Genomic DNA, 22164 nt, shown 5'->3' with positions numbered 1-22164 from the left:
ATGCACTCTGCGGAGTATAAAAAGGATTTACTGTTGTATTAACTTAATTTGTGCAGGTTTTTGGAATGTTTATGAAGGGAGGAAGTCAGAGTACCCAAAGAAAACCCATGCAAGGGCAGGGAATATATAAACAGCTATGCAAACTCCACACACAGAAGGCCGGCGCTTAGATAAGAAGCCACGACCTCTGAACTGTGAGGCGGACATACTAACCAGTCAGCCACCGTGCCGCCGAGTGCAATATAATTATTATTAACAAAATGTCGCATTTTCAGACATCTACGATACACTAATGTTAGTGCAATATCGTCAGATTTTGTCATGCAGTACCGAGTTTAGACACACTTGCTTGTGCTCTTGATTGAGAACTAACTGGTACTATAGCTGAGTGCCTAACAATACATACAAATTCTATAGGTAGTCATTTTGAATGTAAGACCGCAATGGCTTACGTGACGACTCTGAGCTAGTGGATGCGTCTTCCTCTGCCGTATCTTCCTCCTCATCTTCATTCTCTGTGCTTTCAGGCTCCTCTGCACCCGTCTTGGGCTCCACCCACCGCCCCGGCATGAGGCAGGCCGAGTCATAAGAATTGCACAAGGGTCCCACGATATGCGTGATAAATGACTCCTGGAGTTTGGCCAACTGTGGCGCGGCTCGGTCCATGAAGGGGCTGATGGGGAGACCCAGACTGGATTCTTCATCACCCTACATGCAGCATGACCCTCATTAGCGTAACGTTACGACCAGAAATATGCAGCGCAACTCAAGCCGGGTTCTCCAACCTGTTCATAGAACTCATTGACAATGCCCTCTGTCCACTGTAGGTGCAGGTCCTTACACTTAAGCGGCCCATTGATGTCAGCCAGCTTTATGCACATCTGGCAGACCAGCAACCTGTCATTCTCATTGGACCAATCAATGCCTGAAGATGGATCATCACCCACCTAGGGAATCAGTCAAAAAATAAACAAACAAGGTGACAAACTTTCACCCCCAATGCAACATGTACAGTACACCTTACAATCTCCACTGCTGTTTTTCAGTAGCATAGAGTTGAGCATTTGCAGATCTCTCGGGAAATTAATGGAACGTATTCCTTATTTCCGGGGTGACTTGGCAACGCAGTGAGCTGTGCGTCACATGCAATATTGTTTGAGTGATAAGTAAATGTACATCAGTTATCACTGAAAATGAAAGTGCCAAAATGTGTTTCTTTTCTAAATGCAAAGCTAATAGGCATAATATGAACTGACATCATGTCATTATAAAGCTCAACAACCTCAATCCAAACTCAATGGAGCGCATCCATTAATAATTAGATTTCTTTGAGGGAATTAAGAACATTTGGTCATTTACAATGCCGACCTGGAGGCAAATTAGGGTTCAGTGTCTTGCTCAAGGACACTTCGACAGCAGAGAGGTAGAGCCGGGACTCAAACCGCCGACCCTTCGATCAGTGGACAACACACTCTACCGACTGGGCCCAGTTTAAGAGTGATAAGTGTCCCTCCTTCTCTAGCATGGGTTATGAATATTCTAACTGCTATTTGATTCACATTACATTTTCCCAAAACATGCATGTTAGGTTAAGTGGAGACTTTAAATGATCAATCTATGATAATGTGAGTGTCAATGGCTGTATGCCTGTACTGTAAGTGCCTTGCGATTGACTGGTGACCAGTCTTGGGTATACACTGCCTCATGTCCAGTTAGCGTTGATACGCTGCTGCTCAACTGTGATCCTAATGAGGACAAGCACTATAGGAAATAAATCAATGATGATACATCTTTACTTTCAAAATCATTTCAATCTTTTTCCATTTATACATTTTTCAATTTAAGTATACATAAATTATATTTGAAAACTCCTCCAAAAGGCTTTTTGATTGTTTGCATACAAAGCATAAATACCTTTGCATTAAACTCTGCAAGAAAATCAAAGTGCTTCTTCAAATCCGTGGCTAGTATGGCCTCAATGACCAAGAAACGGAATCGCTTGAACTCCCTGTGGTCCAAGTTGACAAGGAAGTTGAACTCCGGTCGGGACAACAGGAGGTTCCAGGCCGAGGCAGCGTGGTGGTTTTCCAGGACCGAACGGTCATTGTAGAGCACCGCCTGCACAGGCACAAAACACTGACACTTTACAACACTAAGCAGCAACCACAACAACTGGGGGACAACTTCTTCATAATGTGGTAGAAATAAGGGGGGGAAATGACATATATATATATATATATATATATATATACTTTGTTGAAATGATTGCATGTGGAGACTAAAACTTTCAATTGTCATTACAACAGTTTATATAGCTTCTGAAGAGCTACAAAAGCTAAAAGCCATTCGCAGGGCACACAGGGACAAACAACGATATCGACAAACCACCACTGTATTTACACAATATTTACAATTTGTACCAGTACCATTATTGCAGCACAATACTCAAGTCATTCATTAATTAACTATCTTGGTACGCCTGGGTGGAATCCCTTCAGGTACTCTGGCTTTCCATTATAACATGCATGCATGTCTAATTATTTAAAGGTGAAATCCACAACTTTGTTTTTGCTTAAAAAAAGTAAAAAAAAAAAAATGGACCAAAGCCAATACTAGAGGAGATGACAAAATGCTGATGAAGCCTGTCAGGTGCGCTAACATTTTGCTGTATTCCTCAATAATTGTTTTAGTGAATGCCCGATTCATTTCCCACGCTGGCCCAGTTGGTGGCGCACAGAAAACGACGTGGACGGAAATGACGACACGGAAGTGAGGCATTTTGCAGCGTAATGGGCGGAGCGTAGTTGAAAAACGCACGCACTAAAAATATGATTTTGTGTTTTTGGAGCACAAAATAGTCATACAATAATAACCGTGTCAATGAAAACAATAATAAAAAAATTGCCGCAAATGAACATCTACCTATTTATTGACCTTGCGGGTTTCAACAGCTCTATAATACATTATGTTGGTGTATATCCAACCGCTTTGTTGTAATGCTGAATTCCGCAGCAGTAGGGGGCACCAAAAATCGCAGACGATAGCTTTAAATTAAAACTTTACCTGCGGGGCGCTGGTAGCCACGAGGAACGCGTTGGTCCGCCCGGGGTGGTCGTAGTCGTGCATTGCAGCAGCCACGTAGAGGGCCATAAGCTCCAGAGCCGGTATGAGGCCAGACAAGCAGCCATAACCGTCCTCTGACACAGTGTATGTCTTTGACACCAGGAAGCCCATATGACTGTGAGTTATTCCGCTGTCGGAGTCTGGCCACAGGGGAAGCAGACAAAGGCAGTAAGGTGAAGAACAGGGTGTCACAGTTTGCACAAACACACATATATTGTGCTTCGAGGGTATATATTCTTAGACACAAACACACACGCTTGAGTGTACACGTGCACACAGAGAGAAACACATTTTTGAACTCTCAAAAACACTCGCATGTGGATCAAAGGGAAGGCCTTAGTAAGGCATACAAATGAGGGTATGAAAATATGGTTGTGAGAAAATTCTAATCTGCCTGCAAGTTCATGCTGTGCAGGACTTCAAATAGTTTTGCTATGTGAATGGAAGTGCCCTGAGCTTGAATAAGATAAGACAAACTTTGAATTAGGAAAAGACAACATACTGCTCATACAATGGTTGCTCTCAAAACCATTACTGAGATGCCTTATAGTTAGGCTCTGGGTAGATGGAAAAATGAAAAAAATAAATAAATAAAAAAAAAAAAATATATATATATATATATTTTGGTTGCAGATAGAAAACAAATATTTAAAAGACATAAAAACAATGCTTCTCCAGCTGGTCCCAAATTCATCACAACAATTGAACATAACCCTTAAGAACAGCTTTTTCTGATGTCAAATTTAATTTTAAAACAATGTCAATAATAACCTCCATCCATTCATCCAATTTTTGTATATAGCTTATCCCCATTAGGGTCACGGTGAGCTGAATCCTTTGGGCGTGAGGCGGGGTACACGCTGGTGGCCAGGCAAATGCAGGGCACACCTTAAGACAATTTAGAGTCTTCGGTGACCCAAGCATGCATGTTTGGGAAATGTGCGAGGAAGCCGAAGTACCCGAAAGCAAACTCCACAAACACAGGAAGAATATGCAAACTCCACTCACAGAGGTGGGAGCCCAGATTTGAACCCCCAATTATTGTTGTATCTTGTAATCTTGTAAAATGCAATTTTATAATAAAATAAAAGTAAAATAGTCTGAAGATTTGATGCCAAAGTTGGTATTTGGAATTGCTCAGGGTAGCGTGATCGGGTATGTGGTTAGTATGTCTGCCTCACAGTTCTGACGTTCGAGTTGGGAAACCCTGCTCTGGCCTTCCTGTGTGGAGTTTGCATGTTCTCACCGTGCTTGCCTTGGTTTTCTCCGGGTAATTCGGCTTCCTCCCTCCCACATTCTAAAAACATGCAAGTTAGGTCAATTCAAGGCACTAAATACTCCATAGGTGTGAATGTAAGTATGAGTGGTTGTTTGTCTGTATGTGCCCTGCGATTGGCCGGTGACCAGTGCACCCTGTCTCTCGCCCCAAAGTCAGCCGGGATAGGCTACAGCTATCAGAATGACAATAAATGACCTCGACAAGATGCGTAATGAACACTGATGGACACACCTGAGTCACTAGCAGAGCTGTGTTCAGCAATGAGGCTGGGCAGACCCGGAACCGGCTGTGTGGTGAGGTACCAGACTGCATGGAGCACATCCGTGGCGTGCACCCTATTATGGTCTAGGTCAGGAGACAACATAGTCAGTTTATCATTCTCCAGCAGAGTGCACTGTTGAGCTGCTTATCCCTCTTTATAAATCCAAAGTTTCACCCAATTAACTGTGACAAACGACGCAATCTTCTTCTAGTGGATGATTTGGTTGTTTGGTTATGGTGAAGGTCCTAATTGTAACATAAGCAGACGAGATGTGTACAAGCTTACATGGTATGTCTCTGTAACCATTTTCAAGGGCATGGAAGTAGTTCATGAATTCTTGGATTGGAATCTTGAAGGTCCGAAACAACCCAGTGTCCTCAAAAAGCCTGTAAGAGACCTGGGGGGACATAATGGTATCACCATCCATCCAATTTCTATACTGCTTCTCCTCATTGGGTCACTGATGTGCTGGAGTCTAGCCTAGCTGACCTTGCCCAAGAGGCCAGGTACGCCCTGGACTGGTCGCACATACAGACAAACAACCATTCACACCTATGGACAGTTTAGAGTTTTAAATTACCCTAACAAGCATGACTTTGGAAAGCGGGAGAAAGCAGCAGTACCCGAAAAAAAAAAAACGGGAGAACATGCCTCCACACAGGAGTGCCAAAGTCGAAATTTGAACAAAGGACATCCAGACTGTGAGGCCAATGTGGTATAGTCCCTTCGCCACTGTGCTGGCCATATCACATCACCAGACATACTGCAAGAAAAAAAATGGTTTTGAATGCTGCATACCGAAAGGTTTGTGTAACTTTTCCCAACTCTAATTCCAGCACGTTCAATACATTTTAAGAATTTCTAACATAGTATATTACCTCTTTGTGTGAATAATTATCAAAAGGATTTACTTTATCACGACAACAACAACAATTATTACATATTATTATTGTTTCATAATAGCCCAAGGAGTGGAAAAAAAGGCGTTTTATGAGCATGTTTAATCACATGTACTGCAATTCTCCATATCACAAGTAAACTATTGAGCCAAATAGCTATTTATAGTTTTGAGTTAAATTCACCCATATTCCAAGAGGACTTTCAGATCTTGAAGCATTTGGAACCCAGGTAATACCCAATTAAGTGGATGAATCATGAGTCGGGCAGCACAGTAAGTTTGGTGGTTAGCACCTCTGACTCACAGCTCTGAGGTTCAGGGTTTGAATCTTGGCTGTGGTTTTCCTGTGTGGAATTTGCATGTTCTCCCCATGCTTACCTGGGTTTTCTTGGGTACTCTGCCTTCCTCCCGCTTTCTAGATGTGCCCTGCAATTGGGTGGCAACCAGTCCAGGATGCACCCCACCTCTCACCCAAAGTCAGCTGTGACAGGCTCCAGCAAAACCATAACACTAATAAAGGCAAGCGCTATAGAGAATGGATTGATAGATGAATGGTGAAGCCTTTCTTTGGACTTGCTCACCTGACTGAGGATCCGTCCACATTTACCGTTAGTCTTCTCCATCAAGCTGAAGATGGGAAAGTTCCAATTGTTTAGCTGACTCATCATCGGCTCTAAATCTTCCATTAATAGCGGCTCTGGGGCCAGAATAGGTTTGTCCTGTACAAGTGACACATGATGAAAACGGAGGGTTTATTCATTATAGAAATACCATGTTGTCTACTGATGACTCTGGAGGGCCATCTTTATGGCTCCCCATCTTACCTCAGGAGGTAAAAGCGGGTGGAGAATGACATTCTGGGAGGGGTTTTTCCCTTCCTCTGTGTCCTCCTCTGTTTGTGCTACATCACTGCTGTCACTATGGTTGGCTTCGTGGGTGCTGTCATAGTCTGATGACACAACCACTTGATCCTCTGCTATTAGAAAACGCAATAATAACAACACATCACAAATTCATAACTGGGTCCTCCAGAAACCGCCTCTGTTTCTCTTTAGTGGGGGTTAGCATTTCATAATACAAGTGTATATTTATTTCTTGGAACTCCATGAAATTATTGGGAGGGAATGACAAGAACCGTCTACAGTCTAAAAAGATGAATTTTGTAGCTTATAATTGCCATAGTGTGTAGTTTTGCGTTATGATATTCCTGTTACTAAGAAGGGGCCTCTAAGTACCATAGCGGTCTAATGAGAAGTGTATACACTTAGAGTAAACCTAAGATGATTCATACCCTGTCAATAATTATTTTTTTTTTTGTGTGTTACATTTACTTTTTATTGCATGGTTATTTGAGATGTGTAGATAACACAGTAAAGTTGCAGAAAAAAAACTTGAAAGAAGTTGAGGAAACTAAGGGGCATGCATCTCTCCAATAAAAGACCATTCAATATGTATCTCAATACATGGAATGTGATACGATTCAAGGACGGTACATTTTAAAGTTGGCTGATTCGATCGTTTCGATTCAAGGGGCTTACGAGTTGATTCGGTCGGTTCGATTCGATTACATTTTTCATGTCAAATCAGAACTGAATTTGAAGTTAATGAGGATAACCCCATCTCATTTTCGAGGGGGTCCCAAAGACACAAATACAACATGCATAACATAAACAGAGTTACAGAACAACAACTTCCTCCATCCATTTTCTGCACTGCTTATCCTCACTACGGTCGCGGGTATGCTGGAGCCTATATCCCAGCTAACTGCGGGCAGGAGGTGGGGTACACCCTGAACTGGTCGCCAGCCACTCGCAGGGCACATATAAACAAACAACCATTCGCACTCACATTCATACCTACGGACAATTTAGAGTCGTCAGTTAACCTACCGTGCATGTTTTTGGGATGTGGGAGGAAACTGGAGTACCCAGAGAAAACCCATGCAGGCACAGGGACAACATGCAAACTCCACACAGGCGAGCCCGGATTTGAACCCGGGTCCTCAGAACTGTGAGGCGGATGTGCTAACCCGTCGTCCAGCGTGCCGCCAGAAAACCAAATATATATTATCACTGTCAACCAGTCCCTCCACTTGTACTACCTTCAGATATAACAGATGATTATAAACGGTGACCCAAATACTTGATACTTCATTATCATAACCAGAATAGTGTGATGATCTGTAATTATTTAGTGACAAAATATATCAAAGGAGTAACACGAACAAATTGAAAACATGAACATGATGTTTTAAGATACTGGAATAAAGAAACACTGAAACAATGGAAAGAGATAAATCATTTCAACGAGTCTGGGAGATTATTCCAATCAGATGGAACTTTGTAACTAAAGGATCTGCGACCAATTTCTTTAAAAATTCTGGGGATGGTAAAAGAAGGATATTATAAATGTCAAAAGGAATAAGTGGAACCAGTGATTCTTGTAAATAAGGGGGACAATTAAAGTGAACACATTTAAAGGCAAATTGAATCCAGTGAAAATGACATCTTGAGTATGGTTGTAGCCATCTGAGTGAATTACACAGATGACAGTGATGGGTTTTAAAGGGACATATTTTGGAATAGAAATCACGTCAGATTGTAGAGCCTGTTGGATATGAGTTATGATAGAATAAGAGGTGTATAGGACTGTGTCATCAGAATAAAGATGGACAAGATTATTGGACAATGAGCCTGGAAGGTCGTTGATAAGAGAAAAAAGGAAGGGGTCCCAAGATGGAGCCTTTTGGTACACCATTTTTAACAATTAAATAAACTGAAAGACAACCTTAAAAAACACATTGACATGTATTACGGAGATAAGCATTGAACCAAAGCAGAGCATGACGATTTAAACCAATGGGAAATAATTTGTCGGGGAGAATATGGTGATCATCCATCCATCCATCCATCTTCTGTACCGCTTTATCCACACAAGGGTCGCGGGCATGCTGGAGCCTATCCCAGCTATCTTCGGGCGAGAGGCGGGGTACACCCGTATGGTGATCAACCATATCAAAAGCTTTTGAGAGATCAATGAAGATATCACCGGTGTCTTGGCTTTTATCAAATGAGGAGAACACATCATTGGTAAATTTAAGAAGAGCTGTTGTGGTGGAGAAATTATGTCTGAAGCCAAATTGAAATGGAGACTAACTATTGAATGCATCTCAAATACATGAGTGCGATTGGCTGGCGACCAGTTCAGGGTGTACCCCGCCTCTCACCCGGAGTCGGCTGGGATAGGCTCCAGCTCGTCTGTGACCCTAGTGAGGACAAGCGGTATGGAAAGTGGATGGATGCATGATATGCATGATGGATCAGAGGAATAGTCATTATTGATCAGTATTTGATTGGCAACATTTAAATATGTTTTATGAACAATATTTTGTTGTTGTTTCGTAATTATTTCCACAGTTTGGACTTGAAACCTGCCGGGGCATTGTACATCCTCACCGAGTCCGCAATTTCACCATGCATTTACCCTCACAAAGTCACAGAGCTATTTATGTAACTGCGACAAGTCACGCGCGAGTTTTAAGAGAGTGGGAGAAGATCAATGAAGGAGATGCAGCTGCTTCAGCAATATCAAACCAGTTTTTAACTTTTGGACCGGGCGATCGGCCCATTCAAGCGATATTGAGTTAGGCGGATGATTCATTAATCCGTGTAACGATGCGCTCGCATCTTTTAAATCAAAAATGGTTTTCCAATTCAATTCCGTTTTTGTTACACCCAGAGGGGAAATCAAATATTTCACACCATTGTAAAGGATCTTGGCAAGCTCCAGCATAATGTATGGACCACCCTAACCGACTATACATTTAGAACATTGCATATCCCTGTATTGGGAAACACTGGGATTAGTCTTGGACATTATATTTTTTTGTCAAAATTAAAAAACAATTAATTTTTTGGTCAAAATTTAAAAAAACACTCAAGACGCTTTACAATTTCACGCACTATTCATTCACTCCTCAGTCACACCCTGGTGGTGGTTAAGATACTCGTGTAGCCACAGCCGCCCTGGGGCTGTCTGACGGAAGCGTGACTGCCATTCTGCGCCTACGCCCCCCTCCAACCACCACCAAACATCCAACCACATTCGTTCAGGCAATATGGGTTAAGTGTCTTGCCCGGGGACAGTGACGACACGCTCGGGGATACGAACTGGTGACCCTCCGGTTGCAGGGCGTACTCTTAGCGTCTGCGTGACGCCGTCCACATTCTTTTATAAATATCTTTTACAGTCTTTTGAGACTTTGTATAACGTTTGACTGAAAGATGTCTATGACATACCAAAATGTATATGGTCACAGGCAACAACAATGTATTTCACCAATTGTACAGACTGTACCAGAAAAGTTGTACAACAAAACAATCATGTTTCAATAGGGTTACCTCAAAATAAAATGCTTAACTTTTGTTTTGAATGATATGAAATCTTTGAAGAATTTTTTTTATAATGCCATAACAAGATACCATAATGCCCTTTGTTGAGATCTCGAGTGCTGTACTGTTTACAAGCACACCACATGTGAAGTAGTGAAACCTGTGTAGTGTACCTGGGCGTGGTATCCTGTCTCCCTTGTCTATGGAGCCCTCTCCGTGGCTCAGTCTGATGTATGGTCTTCCACAACTGTAGACAAGAGGGATCAGATGTTGAACCAGTTTTTGTCATATTGAAAAATATATAAATATTGTCGACACATTGCTTGGAGGAACCAATTAAAATCCAACTCCAAATAGACTGAGCACATTCAACAGAAATGCACTGAGGGAACAGACCTAGAATAGTACACGTGTTTGCTTGTAGAAAACAAAGTGTACAAGTCTTTGCTGACAGAAGCTGAGCTGAAGAATTGGGATGGATTCCATTCAATATAGGCCTATCTGTCTTGGATGTTAAAGCACTTGGAATACGTTGACAGGAAAAACGTAATGAGGGATCCCTTTAAGTATTTTTTTTCCTGTCAATGCTTGAGCAAACACTGCCTGCACAGATGCTTCAAAAGAAAAAAAATGGTTAGTGAATGCCCACACAAATAAATTAAGAAGCAGCATTCTTTGATCTCGGTGCTGCTCTGAATGACACTAGGAATTGCGAGTCCATTCTCGATAAATCAATACGAGGAGCCTCTCAATCAGCTCGCAAATGCTGCTTCGCCACGTTTCTCCATTGCGGCCTGCACAGTCAAGCTGGAGGTGTTTCCAATTAAAATACTTCTCCCCGAATGTTGTAAAACGTGGAGGAATTGCCTGCCGTTCCAGCATGGTGTCACAAGGAACACAAAGGCATGCAGTGTGTCTCCCTATCTCCCTCTGATAAATTGTTTGGTGAGCTGTGTCGTGCCCACCCTAGACTAATGGTTCCGAGGCCCCAACAAAGAGTTCTGTTGTGTCTGCGCGGCCAGGTCGGACCGCTGCACGTAATGTCTAGCAGGTGTGGAATATAAAATAGTTTGATAGTTTGGCGGGCGAACAGTGAGTGCATTATTGTCAGGGGGGTCTGCCCAAGGCAGGAGTGCTTGGCTTAAAAGGTTTGACTTTTAATGAAAGTTGAAAAACTGGCAGCCATGCTTCCTATTCTGCTAATGCAGCAGAATAAGCTCAGCGACTGACATTGAGCCCTCCGTTCAGAAGGAAAATAAGAACGGTGGACGTGTTCATATGCCGCCAGGTATCAGGTGACTTTGCTTTTATCACAAGAACGTCCTGAGTCTGCAGAGAGGCCTGTAAATACACTACAGAGCGACTCAAGGCTGTCATTACATTTGTTGCGTGGTAAGTATTGTACTCAGTGTGACTGCCACCTAAACTACACTTTGTCAATACATACAATAGTTATACCTGTATAGCTTGAAGTAAAACCTGTGTATGACAAATATTTACTATCAAGAAAACTATATTATATAACTAATTTCTCAAAAACTGTTAGTGGGAAGGCAGGGCAGACCACATTCGTACAGGATTTTTTATTTGTTTTTATTAGTTTTTAAGTAAAACTAAATGTTTTGTACAACCTGTATATAAAGTGGGGTAAAAAAGTATTTAGCCCACCACGAATTGTGCAAGTTCTCCCACTTAAAAGGATGAGAGAGCCCTGTAATTTTCATCATAGGTATACCTCACCGATGAGACAAAATGAGGGGAAAAAAAATCCAGAAATTCGCATTGTCTGATTTTTAAAGAATTTATTCGCAAATTATGGTGGAAAATAAGTATTTGATCACCTACAAACAAATACGATTTCTGGCTCTCACAGACCTGTAACTTCTTATTTAAGAGGCTCCTCTGTCCTCTACTCGTTACTTGTATTAATGGAACCTGTTTGAACTCGTTACCAGGATAAAAGACACTTGTCCACAACCTCAAACAGTCATACTACAAACTCCACTATGGCCAAGACCAAAGAGCTGTCAAAGGACACCGGAAACAAAATTGTAAACCTGCACCAGAATGGGAAGACTGAATCTGCAATAGGTAAGCAGCTTGGTGTGAAGAAATCAACTGTGGGAGCAATTATTAGAAAATGGAAGACATACAAGACCACTGATAATCTCCCTCAATCTGTAACACACTACGCCGCCAGGGACTCAAATCCTGCAGGCCAGACAGAGGGATAGAGATGGGAAGGATGTGCAGCAGGTTAGGGTGATTAAGGAGAGAGATGGAAATATGTTGACTGGTGCCAGTAGTGTGCTAGATTGATGGAAAGAATACTTCGAGGAGTTGATGAATGAGGAAAATGAGAGAGAAGGGAGAGTAGAAGAGGCAAGTGTGGTGGATCAGGAAGTGGCAATGATTTGTAAGGGGGAAGTTAGAAAGGCATTAAAGAGGATGAAAAATGGAAAGGCAGTTGGTGCTGATGACATTCCTGTGAAGGTATGGAAGCATCGAGGAGAGGTGGCTGTGGAGTTTTTGACCAGCTTGTTCAATAGTATTCTGGCGCGTGAGAAGATGCCTCAGGAATGTAGGAAAAGTGTGCTGGTGCCCATTTTTAAGAACAAGGGTGATGTGCAGAGCTGTGGGAACTATAGAGAATAAAGTTGATGAGCTACACAATGAAGTTATGGGAAAGAGTAGTGGAGGCTAGACTCAGGACAAAAGTGAGTATTTGCGAGCAACAGTATGGTTTCATGCCTAGAAAGAGTATTAAAGATGCATTATTTGCCTTGAGGATGTTGATGGAAAAGTACAGAGAAGGTCAGAAGGAGCTACATTGTGTGTTTGTAGAGCTAGAGAAAGCATAAACAGTTAGAAAGATGGAGCCATGCACTGGATAGCAGAGGAATGAAGATTTGCCGAAGTAAGACAGAATATATGTGCACGAATGAGAGGGGTGGTGGGGGAAGAGTGAGGCTACAGGGAGAAGAGATAGCAAGGGTGGATGACTTTAAATATTTGCGGTCAACCATCCAGAGCAATGGTGAGTGTGGTCAGGAAGTGAAGAAACGGGTCCAAGCAGGTTGGAACGGGTGGAGGAAGGTGTGTTATGTGACAGAAGAGTCTCTGCTAGGATGAAGGGCAAAGTTTATAAAACAATGGTGAGGCCAACCATGATGTACGGATCAGAGACAGTGGCACTGAAGAGACAACAGGAATCAGAGCTGGAAGTGGCGGAAATGAAGATGTTGAGGTTCGCTCTCTGAGTGAGCAGGTTGAATAAAATTAGAAATGAGCTCATCAGAGGGACAGCCGAGGTTCGATGTTTTGGAGACAAAGTTAGAGAGAGCAGACTTCGATGGTTTGGAAATAGTGAGTATATTGCTAGAAGGATGACGAGGATGGGGCTGCCTGGCAAGAGAGTTAGAGGAAGACCAAAGAGAAGGTTGATGGATGTCGTGAGGGAAGACATGAGGGCAGTTGGTGTTTGAGAGGAGGATGCAGGAGATAGGCTTACATGGAAAGGGATGACGCGAAAACAACATCCAAATTCCTGATAGGGAGGACCGCTGGTTGGAAAGAGGTGTTAAAGAAGCCATCTATGTCAAACTAGAAAAGCCGTCTCTATAGAGAGGAGGAGGTTTAAGGCATCACCTATCGTTTGCCTGCCTATAAGAATGTCCTGACATCTCTTCCCCCAAAGATGGCCTAAAGCTCGAGTGGCCCCAATGATCTTCTTTGCCACAAGACGAGTAAACAACTGATCGGTATGCAAGCAAGACAGCCGTTTCACTAACCACACCGGCCAACAACAGCACCCTATTGTCGACCAACTTCAGTGGACACACCCACCGAGGCATACATAGGGAGGCTCCACACCTACAAATTAGAACTGAAGCCTTTTGGATGAAAGGTGGAACGTCTTCAACAAACAAGGACAGTCCAGTTGCCTTGATTCAACCTTTGCGGATTACCGTGACAAGGCAAGGATGACTGATAATCTACAGAGACATATTGAAGGAGAGAACAACTTGCACATTGCATTAGGCATGACATGGAGTATATCAAGTTAATTAGCCGGTAAAAGAACATTTTAAAGAATCATTTTCCTTCCATGTTGTTTATTTTAATTCTTTTGGAGCATTTCGCCTGGCCTTTGCCCCCTGTCCTCACTCTCTGCTGCAGATTTTATGTCTAACCAATCACAACACGCTGACAAACTAGCTTTGGTCCGAGGCCCAATCAGACAGCGGCCAAGGCACAATAAACACCATAGCCAGTATTTCTACTTCCAGTAATCTACTCGCTCTTTGACCCAGATGACGTGAATAAGATAACAGCACAGTGGCTGCACAACGCTGAGCAATATCGAAGGAATTCTTTTTATTCACCTTATAATAAAAACATGTAGCTTTGAGGCTGATGTTATTCCTAAACAGTAGATGTTGGCTGACATAATGGGGATATAGTGGGGGTAAGGAAAACAGGCCTAATGTCTAATTAAGATTGTAAAGGTATGATGATGAAGCAGAGAGAAGGAAATTGAAGCCATGTGTTTATTTATTTCTCCTCATTGATATTACAGCCATGATTATCGCACATACTGTAAAGATTCAATGGTGAAGGTTACCTCAAGGCACTCATTAAAATAACAGAATTGAAGAGGTAAATTAGTTGAATGAAAAAAAAAATACAGTTTTAGCCTAACTACTTGCACGCTACAAGTTTAAATGACCTTTACAGATGCTGAAATCGAATACCGTAAATACAGTCAGATGAGCGCGCTCTCAAACACAGTAAACTCAACCCAGGTGTACACTCCAATTTTGTGTGTTTTTCACGAAGTGCGCTCATGACGATGCATCCAATGTGTGTGATAATTGTGGGGTTCTGGTGACAGGGGAGAGGCCCCTGTTTGTTTATACTCACACCACCTTAAGTGGTCATTGCTGGAGCCTGAAGAGCAGTAAAAGTGGGCCCCTGTGTACAACAGCTGCTCACTGTGCTTACATTTATAGAATGTGTTCATGTAATGCACAGTCTTTGTGTAAATACACATCCCAAACGGGCTGCTGACAGACTCAAATGTCTTGAGCAGGTTACACATGTACTGCCAGATCAAAATGTTCAAAGCCCAATTATCATTCATTCATTCATCTTCCGTTCCGCTTATCCTCACTAGGGTCGCGGGGGTGCTGGAGCCGATCCAAGGTAACTCCGGGCGAGAGGCGGGGTACACCCTGCACTGGTCGCCAGCCAATCGCAGGGCACATAGAAACAAGCAACCATTCGCACTCACATTCACACCCACGGGCAATTTAGAGTCTTCAATTAACCTACCACGCATGTTCTTGGGATGTGGGAGGAAACCGGAGTACCCGGAGAAAACCCACCCAGGCACGGGGAGAGCAGCCCAATTATCAGATGTCTCTAAAAGATTATTTTGCGATGTGGGGTGTGTTGAGTGACATTTCCTCCCTCATCAACTCGGAGAATGGTAGGGGCTGACAAATATACGGTAAATGTTAAAGCTGTTCATTATTAACCATCGCAAATCCTTACGTGTGCACTCATGATTGTGATTATGATTGTGACATAAAGGGCCTCTTCGGGAAGTCAAATCTTCTAACCTTTATACCACTTTTGCTTAAGCTTTGTGGAAAACATCATCAGTTCAAAGAGAGATGAAAAGGTGTATCCTCTCCAACTTTGGAAAGGACAGCACAGTTTAAAATTCAGTTGACTCCACTCTTCCCGGCATCGCGCAATGTCGACATAAGTCTAGCTTCTTCTTCTTTGTATTTTCTGGCCGTCTGGATGCCCTGTGGCACTATGCTGTCTCGCACAGGTCAGTCTTGTTACTATGATAGTCATTGTTAAGTTGGGTTTAGTGTCTTGAGATACACCTCACTCTACACAGAAGCAGCAAGCATACACACCATTTTTTTTTTCTTCGTCATGTGTGCGGGTCGCTCACATTTTAAAAATCGGTATACGTGTACCCTGCGTTAGGAGCACCGAGAACACCCAACAATGTACGCAGAACACAGGCAGACTAATAGAGATGCGACAGTCAACGCCAGCAGAGTGCATCGACAGTGGGACCTCTGAAATCAACTACAAGCTGTTGTAGGACACTGGTCAACCTGCGATTTGTTTGGACTTTGAAAACATTTTTCCCATCAGAAATAATGGAAATATATAGATTTGTTACAGCGTCATAGTAGAAAGAAATAATACATCCTTTTTTAAAACTGTCATACACATGTAAAACTAATTTGGTTTGGTCTGGCTTATGATGTTTAAATGGTTACGAACTATGTTGTGCCCCTTCCAGTGTGCAAGCCAACCACAGGAGTAAAGATAAGACCATTTTTTCTCTTTTTTATTTGATTGTGTTGTTATATATGTATTGCCTCGGGTTTGTCATGTAATAATTTACTGTAGTTATGACTTCTACACTGCGTTAGCAAAGGTCAGTAAGTGGGAGACTCACTACTATACGTACAGGATAGTCCAACCTATAAAAATTCAGTTAATGTCCGTGTCATAGGAACTGAACTCGGGCATAAACCGAGGACCTCCTGTACATTATTATTACCAATTTCTTGCTCGAGGACAGTCTCAGAAGTAAAGTTCACAAAGGACTGAACCAATTGCAAGACAGAAACATTAGGGCGTGACCGATTGGTGCTGGAGTACTGTTGGCACATTGAAAGAAAAACATTGCAAGCACTATGTCCTGTAGATCATATTGAAGCACACGCACACGCACACGCACACGCACACACACACACACACACACACACACACACACACACACACACACACACACAGAGCTAGGATCTTTGGAAATGAATTTTGACGCGGCAGCACTTGGAAACTGATTCAAAACATGCTTAGCTGTCCGAGATTGATCCAAACATAATAGCAAAGTCACCACAAACAAGTTGTAAAAAATGCCATTTCTACACTGATCACAATAAAGTATACTGTGAAGGAAGATTTGTATTTATGGCCATTATTTGTAAGAAAAGTGGAAGACACAGTCAGGCCAGATGGGGCTTGACTTGTTTTGCATTTCTTTCCGGACAAAATGCAGTCGTCAAATAACATTTCAAGTGCAAACTAACCCACATCCATTAATACCCTCACATGAATGCATCTAAACTTGCTTCCAAACCTTCAGGCCCAAACGCAAGACACAATATAAAACCACATATTATATCACAGTCGCTTGGGCCCATTCATGAACCAGGCTCTCGTGCTATCTAAGGCACTAATGTGCTGAGAGTTTATGCGTGTCTTAGTTATTCAGGTTAATGCCTTTGCCTGTGGGCCTTCTTTCCATTCTTTGGTTGCACACGCATCCCTTTTCTGTGAAGTACTGTGCCATGACTGTTCAGTCATGCTGATGCATTCAGTACAACTACAGCCCACACCACTGGGAATAAACCTAATAACGTACGGTGTAATATGTCATAATGTGAAAGCCATTATGAGGGGTCTTGCTTTGCAGTTTAGCACAACTGTGCGGCAAAGTATGATCTAATGAAGCATGTGATTCTTGAAATAGGGCAAGCAAAAATGCCTCTGTTTAAGTAAAAGGTGGCCTCTGCGGATATGTGACACGCATAGGGGTCGGCTACCTGCACGTGAGCGTTTCATGGTAGGGTTTGATGCTGGCGCTGCGGTCCCGCCGCACAGGCCCTGGCTCGATTGTGGGCAGGCCTGTGGCGGAGGTGGTGGTGGTCCACGTGGAGGAGATCCTCCTCAGAAGACCCGGGTGGAGACTCCGCCTCAGACGCTGCACACAGAGAGGAAAATAAATGCACACAAATGCAATGAATAAATAAAACCAAGTCAGTGATTGTGTTTGTTTTAAAGCACACCCGTCGTTAAGAAGTAAAAACGTCAAATGGATCATCTAGATGACATTGTCATTGTACCAACACATAGAGATGATACAATACCCCCGGGTGTTTTCTTTAAAATAATTGGAAGCATTTGATATTCTTGAACTGTACGAAACATCACGTCATCATTACCACGCGATCGGTTTCTCACACGCTCCGTGTGAGTCTCTTTCCTCTCTTTGCTCCTTCCCTGGGAATCCTAGTACTCCGTGGCTGTGTGTGATGCTTCCATCTGCTTCATGCCATGCAGCAGCAGCTTGGCAAAGAGGTACTAAACATGGCAACATCTCTCCCTCAGTCTTCTGTATGATGGCCCAATAAATATTGCCTCGGAATCGTATATGAGCCCATTCGAAGCAAGGTGTCTCAAAAGCACACTTTCCCTCACATGCTACTGGTTCTGCTCAATTTTATTTCCATTCCAAATATTAAAACTATAAAAAAAAAAGTAATTCATATTTGGTCGCACGTGATTAAAATGTGTAAACTGGCGTGGGTTTCCCCTTTTCCTCGAAAAGAATTTGTTATTTCAACGCATTTTAATCATTTGCAACCGATGTTCATATTTAAATGAAATGAATTCAAAGGACTTTGTTCTGCGCATACAAGCATCTACACTGGATAAGCAATACAAAATTTAATTTACTCATCGGCCACATCAGGTACTGTATATCTGCATCGAATGAGATCTAATTGAAGAACAGCCAGAAAGAAATTAGACTAACAATACATTTATTGCGGTTGGAGTTGGTAGCTGTGTAGAACTATACTGTGTAATATATTTTTTGCTCCTCATTTATCTGTGAGTTAGTCAAATCTTAGAAACGGCTCTCGTTATGATGCAGTGCATTCCCACACCAGTTTCTTTCAAGTGAATATATATTGGTTTAACTCATTTACCGGTACCACAAAATACAGTAAGGAATACGATCACCAACAAAGCAAAACATGACTTGGATTCCTACACCCACTGGACATGTCATTAGCTACACACAAACCATCTGATGAGAAAGTATTCTCGGGTTACGACGGTCCTGCCATACGACCTTCCGAGGTCATGAACAGCGCACAATAAGGCCCACCCTACTTATTGTTTTTCATTTTATGACTTTATCTTTATGGCCTAAAATTAGTGTTTTTCATACAAATACTGTATTTACTGTAATTATGACTTCACTATTGTTAGCTTGGGTTAGTGACAGACAAGACATAGTACAATCTTTCACATATACTGTAACCAGTCTTTTCAAAGTGCCATTTTCCCATCACAAATGAAAATAGCTAAAGTAATACCAATCTACAAAAATGGAGACAAACATTGATACACGAATACAGACCAATGTCATTGCTTACACAGTTCTAAAAAATCTTGGAAAAATTAGTTGCACACAGACTTGACAATTTTTTTTAGATAAAACACCATCTTTTGAGCAATAACCAATTCGCGTAAAAGGTCTACTTTGATGGCAGTTATGGAGCTGGTGGAGGGGATAGCCACAAACAAAGTCAATAAACAATTCACCATTGGGCTTTTCATAGACTTTGATCGACTAAAGACTTGACACTATTGATGAAAGTATATTAATGAATCAATTAGACAGCCATAGCAGAGAGCACTAGGTCTGGTATACAAGTGAATGAAAAGTTACTTGGATGACAGATTTAAATGTGTGCAATTTAATAATCCATCCATTTTCCATACCGGTTATCCTCTCTTGGCGTGCTGGAGCCTATCCCAGCTGACTTTAGGCGAGAGGCGGGGTACACTCTTGAACTGGTTGCCAGCCAATCGCAGGGCACAGATGAGCAAACAACCATTTGCACTCACATTCACACCTACGGGCAATTAAGAGTATTTAATTAGCCTACTATGCATGTTTTTGGGATGTGGGAGGAAACCGGAGTACCCGGAGAAAACCCACGCAGGCTCGGGGAGAACATGCAAACTCCAAACAGGCGAGGCCGGATTTGAACTGTGAGGCAGATGTGTTGACCAGTGTTCCACCATGCCGTCCAATTTAATATTGAATATTCAAATCAATTAAAGATCACTTACGGGGTTCCTCAAGGATCTGTGTTGGGCCCGAAATTATTCACATTTTATATTAATGATATCTGCAGTATCTCCAGTCTTCAAATGTGTCTTATTTGCTGATGACTCAACTCTTTATATCTTAGGAAAAAAAACTAGAACAGCTTCTGACTACTGTGGAAAATGAACTAAATACACACCCAAAAAAAACTGGTCTGATATTAATAAACTATCAAAAATGTAAACAAAATAAAGTTCATAATTTTTCACCCTAGACTGATAACGAGACCGACTCGAACCTGCCGTGTTTGATTGAGAACTTGCCCAGCTGCAAATAGACCCCGTAACTGAGACTGCGCCTTTTAATGCGGTGCGGCCTATGGTTGTGAAAATACAGTATGTAGGGCAACACATAAAACCAACAGTCACCCAATCGCAATGCTACAAAAACAAAGCCATCACAATGATTAGTCGAGCTGGCTACATAGAATCAACCAATCCACTATTTATTAAATACACAAACATTTTACGATGTCGTTGAATTTCAAAGAGCACAGGTAATGTACAAAAAACATAATCATTTACTTTGCCACGGGAACACGTATATTTAAGAAACATAAACCAAGAACAAATATAAAACAGAGATGTGTCTCCGTTAGACGGGTTTCTTGTGGAATGAATATGATAATGAACTGAAAATGCAGCTCCTTTATTCTGTTTAAAAATATGTTAAAACAAGAGTCATCAAAAAAATAAATACAAATCAGGTATAAACAAAACTGTTGATAATAAAGCTTGGATATGTTAGCTTGACTGTTGGGCTCTGTTATTTTGAATACCTAGACTATATTGTATACGAATAGCTTCCTATTTCATTATTGTTATTATTATTATTATTATTATTATTATTATTATCAAAGTCAAATCTGCACACAGATTTAGGGGTTGGACCCAACAAGTTTTTTACTTGTTCCCATTCCTATTGAACATGTACATTGATATCGAAGGACAAAATCTACTGATGCCTTTTATTTATGTTTTGACTTCATGTTGTTCTGTTTTTTTTTTTTCTCTTTTAGTTCATTACAACCAGTCTTGAGTTGAATTGTTCGTATATGTTTCATAACGACTTCTGTACAAATGTGAATTACGTCACCACCATATAAATGAAACTCCGGCATAAAGCGAGAATCCCTTTAAACTTGTTGTGAGAATGGACAAAATCAGCTTTGCAAAGATTGTCCAACATTGCTAATGTAGTGGTTCGCAAAGCTGATATGCATACAGTTTATGTAGTATCAGTCAATTCACCCTGTGATTGACTGGCGATCATCCTCTCATGTGTCCCTGAATAAAATAAGTGAATATAATAATATAGTGTAGGTGTGCTTAATTGTCAAGGCCGGTGATAATAAACTAAATGCACTTGGATGTTCACAGAGGGTGTAGTGGTTCACTTGTATGACTTCTGTGAGGCCAGCCTGGCTTCAGTTCGTACTCAGTGATCGTGTGAATGCGAGTGTAAAAGGTTCTGTCTCTATATTTGCCCTGCGATTGACTGGCTGCTAGCTAGTCCAAGGTGTAGTCTGCCTTTCGCTGGGAGAGGCTCTAGATCTCCACAGCCAGAACTGGAAACACATCACAGAAAATGCTTGGATGGAAATGGATTCCATTTGTGCGAAACACAAGGGCAAACCAGAAAGTCTGTTTGTCTTTGCAACTTGTATATAAAGGGGAAGCTTTCAGATTTAAAAAACTTGGTGAATTTGATGGAGAAACAGGCATACAGATGATGAGGTCCGCAGACATATTTAGGTCGCCAGCTGTTGTCACTTGCTCATTCCAGATTTAATAAGGGTACCCGCTGATATTGTCTGTTGCCACACTGGCCAAGTGCAGTGACAATGCTCCAGTCATGCACAGACCGCTGCGATTACCCATTGTCCTCTTCCTTATCGTCCTCTTCCTATCATCCTCAGAGATCTGTCAAGACTGCCATTGCACATTTAAAGGGAGTGAGAGGAGTTGCTTTGATTGGCGGCAAATGAAGTCGGCTGTAAACAATTGTGGCGCAGCTCGCCCATTCTGGGATCCGCCTGCGCTAGTCTACAAAATTAATAACACCGGTCTAAACCTGGTGCACAGTTTTTACGACAGATTTACACCGGTTATGAAAATAGGTCCCTTCGTGTTTTACAACAATTCATCATGAATAAGTCATGGTAGCAACATAGCAACTGTGGCTAACATTGGCTCATTTACAGTGCAC

General features: G+C 41.9%; 1 protein-coding gene across 5 annotated transcripts in view; it reads right to left on the bottom strand.

Moving 5' to 3' along the window:
• The window catches only part of LOC133478623 (cGMP-inhibited 3',5'-cyclic phosphodiesterase 3A-like), an 85633-nt gene that overhangs the window by 1919 nt on the left and 61550 nt on the right, over window positions 1-22164 (bottom strand). For 3 of the 5 annotated variants that reach the window (XM_061774890.1, XM_061774893.1, XM_061774891.1), the window contains 10 exons: window positions 17597-17754; window positions 10127-10200; window positions 6387-6538; window positions 6144-6281; window positions 4950-5061; window positions 4634-4747; window positions 3064-3263; window positions 1915-2118; window positions 786-947; window positions 453-708 (listed from right to left, as the gene is read on the bottom strand). In XM_061774890.1, coding sequence (XP_061630874.1) covers window positions 453-708; window positions 786-947; window positions 1915-2118; window positions 3064-3263; window positions 4634-4747; window positions 4950-5061; window positions 6144-6281; window positions 6387-6538; window positions 10127-10200; window positions 17597-17754 — 1570 coding nt within the window. The remainder of the gene's footprint in view (window positions 1-452; window positions 709-785; window positions 948-1914; window positions 2119-3063; window positions 3264-4633; window positions 4748-4949; window positions 5062-6143; window positions 6282-6386; window positions 6539-10126; window positions 10201-17596; window positions 17755-22164) is intronic. The other 2 variants (XM_061774892.1, XM_061774894.1) reach the window with 2 other exon arrangements.

The sequence above is a fragment of the Phyllopteryx taeniolatus genome, chromosome 5 (assembly GCF_024500385.1).
Source record: "Phyllopteryx taeniolatus isolate TA_2022b chromosome 5, UOR_Ptae_1.2, whole genome shotgun sequence".
Lineage (NCBI taxonomy): Eukaryota > Metazoa > Chordata > Actinopteri > Syngnathiformes > Syngnathidae > Phyllopteryx > Phyllopteryx taeniolatus.
Note: the sequence above shows the minus strand (reverse complement) of the source record. Positions and strands in the feature narration are given on the sequence as shown.